This window comes from Teleopsis dalmanni, chromosome 2 (genome assembly GCF_002237135.1).
Source record: "Teleopsis dalmanni isolate 2A chromosome 2, ASM223713v2, whole genome shotgun sequence".
In the NCBI taxonomy this organism is placed as follows: domain Eukaryota; kingdom Metazoa; phylum Arthropoda; class Insecta; order Diptera; family Diopsidae; genus Teleopsis; species Teleopsis dalmanni.
Window position 1 is genome coordinate 137,353,209 of NC_051847.1, and position 1,935 is coordinate 137,355,143.

Here is a 1,935-nt window from a genome sequence, read left to right on the forward strand (position 1 = left end):
GCAAGTATTTTTAAGAAATATCTTGAAAATATTTTATCCCAATTTGCTAAAATTCAAAACAGTTTATGACTAAAACTTGTGTAGACAAAACCGGAAATTGTATATACATATATATGCTCACATAATACAATTTTCTATATTTTCTCATAAAATTCTCCTCACAATATATCCCGTAAAATCATCACACCTCAGGAACACCTTTGACAAGTGGAGCACTTGGATTTGGTATGCTAAAGACTGGATATCTTGGCAAAAATGCACTCTCACCATAGTCGTGTTTTTCGTCAGCATTAATTTTACCAGGTCTCATATGAGTAGCCTCCTCATAAGTTGGTGGTTCTAAAGAGTAATAAAAGAAATTTTTTTATAACAATTTTATTTAGACATTCCATTAATAATCAGAATACACACGCATGTCACCATTTCCTTCCCAAGGTATCGGAGTACTAACAACGGCAATTTCATTATTCTCAACAGCCTCCAACATTTTGGCATCAGTTGGTGCTGTTGGCATTTGATGTTGTGCTGCAAAACTGGTTGTAGGCTGCTGTTGCACTACTGTCTGCAAAGGTACATTACCAATAATAATTGGTGCACATATAACTTGATTAGCATGGAATCCTTTGATTTTTGCTTCAACAAAAACTTCATACATAATATGTAGGATACTGCAACTAACAATATTGCTTGGTGGCGTAGCAGGTACTGGAAGTTGATAATTGAACAACTTTTTGCAGTTACGCTGCACTCCTTCACCCTTCATTTTCGCAACGGTAGTCTTTTCTGTTTTAGATGATCTAGGGCACTGACTATAAAATATAACCAACATGGCTAATGAAATCTTCATTTCCTCTACTGGTATATGACTGTCATTTGTGACTAATATGGAGACAGGTATATTCTGTCCAGGTACAAAACCAGTTTGCGGCAAATCGATGTCCAATTGCAGTGGTGATGATTTACAGGGCCAACAACAAAAAGTCTTTGATGCAATCGCATGTACTGGTGGCTTTTATAAGATACAGAAATTATTTTTCACAAATATTATTATTTTATTTGGAATTTAATAATTACCAATGCCATTGGTTCATAGTTCAGATCCCTGATTGCTAGCACGGTAAATCCTTTCGTAAATGTCTGATCAAATTTCCACGGACGTATGAGTACAACCTTCACTGTATATCTTATATATCCATGAAGACTCTCATAAGAAGTTGGACAATTTGGTGGTATCTGACAAGCAAAATTATAGACTTGTGTGCCAGGTTCAATTGTAAGCTCTGCTAAACCTGTTTGATATATTTATATATTAATGGCTGTATTATTTAAACGGTACTAAATGTTACCCATTTCTGATCCAACAACATATGTGGTCGATGCAATGTAATCCTCATGTCCACTATAATAGGTAGTGATAGTTTTAGTTGACGTACCTCCATTACTATCAGTCGTCGATGTCGTTGAACTTTCACTCCAATTAGTATGTGCAAACCCAGTAATTTTTAGCGCAACAGCTTTTAGTGAAATATATATTTAAATAATATAATATTTAAATAAAAATATTTAAAGCACCTTTAACTTTTTTAGGTTTATTTGCGTTTAATGTTACTTTTCCTGAAAGCATTTGGCCAGCAAAGTAGGTGCCAAAAGGATTATTATCGAATTCTATAAAACATGTCACCACCATTTTTTTTTAATTTTTAAATTTGTTCAACACCTCGAATTAAATATATATATATTTTAAATAGAGTACCGCTTGACGACGTTCGCACTATTGCCAGTTTGTTATCAAACTAAATTTTTCTTGCTTCATGACTTCTATTATACAGCAAAGTTTAGCTTTCCGGCATATAACAATAGGTATTAGTTTCACATCTTATCAATTCAACCACCTCGATAAGAGAAATATTTGATTGAAAACAACCTTAACCGTAC

General features: G+C 33.7%; 1 protein-coding gene across 1 annotated transcript; it reads right to left on the bottom strand.

The window, feature by feature from the left end:
* Positions 1-1,935, bottom strand: LOC119683856 (arrestin domain-containing protein 2-like). The gene is made up of 5 exons (XM_038097724.1): positions 1,573-1,935; positions 1,347-1,514; positions 1,075-1,289; positions 412-1,009; positions 1-339 (listed from the first exon to the last, which is right to left on the bottom strand). The coding sequence occupies exons 1-5, from the start codon at positions 1,685-1,687 to the stop codon at positions 182-184; spliced, it is 1,254 nt and encodes a 417-aa protein (XP_037953652.1). The 5' UTR covers positions 1,688-1,935; the 3' UTR covers positions 1-181.

Excerpts from the sequence above, each read along its gene's own strand:
- LOC119683856 (XM_038097724.1), bottom strand. The coding sequence starts at position 1,687 with ATGGTGGTGACATGTTTTATAGAATTCGATAATAATCCTTTTGGCACC. Across the intron at positions 1,010-1,074 it reads ACTATGAACCAATGGCATTG|CCACCAGTACATGCGATTGC; the intron begins GTAATTATTAAA and ends ATCTTATAAAAG. Across the intron at positions 340-411 it reads GGAAGGAAATGGTGACATGC|AACCACCAACTTATGAGGAG; the intron begins GTGTGTATTCTG and ends ATTACTCTTTAG.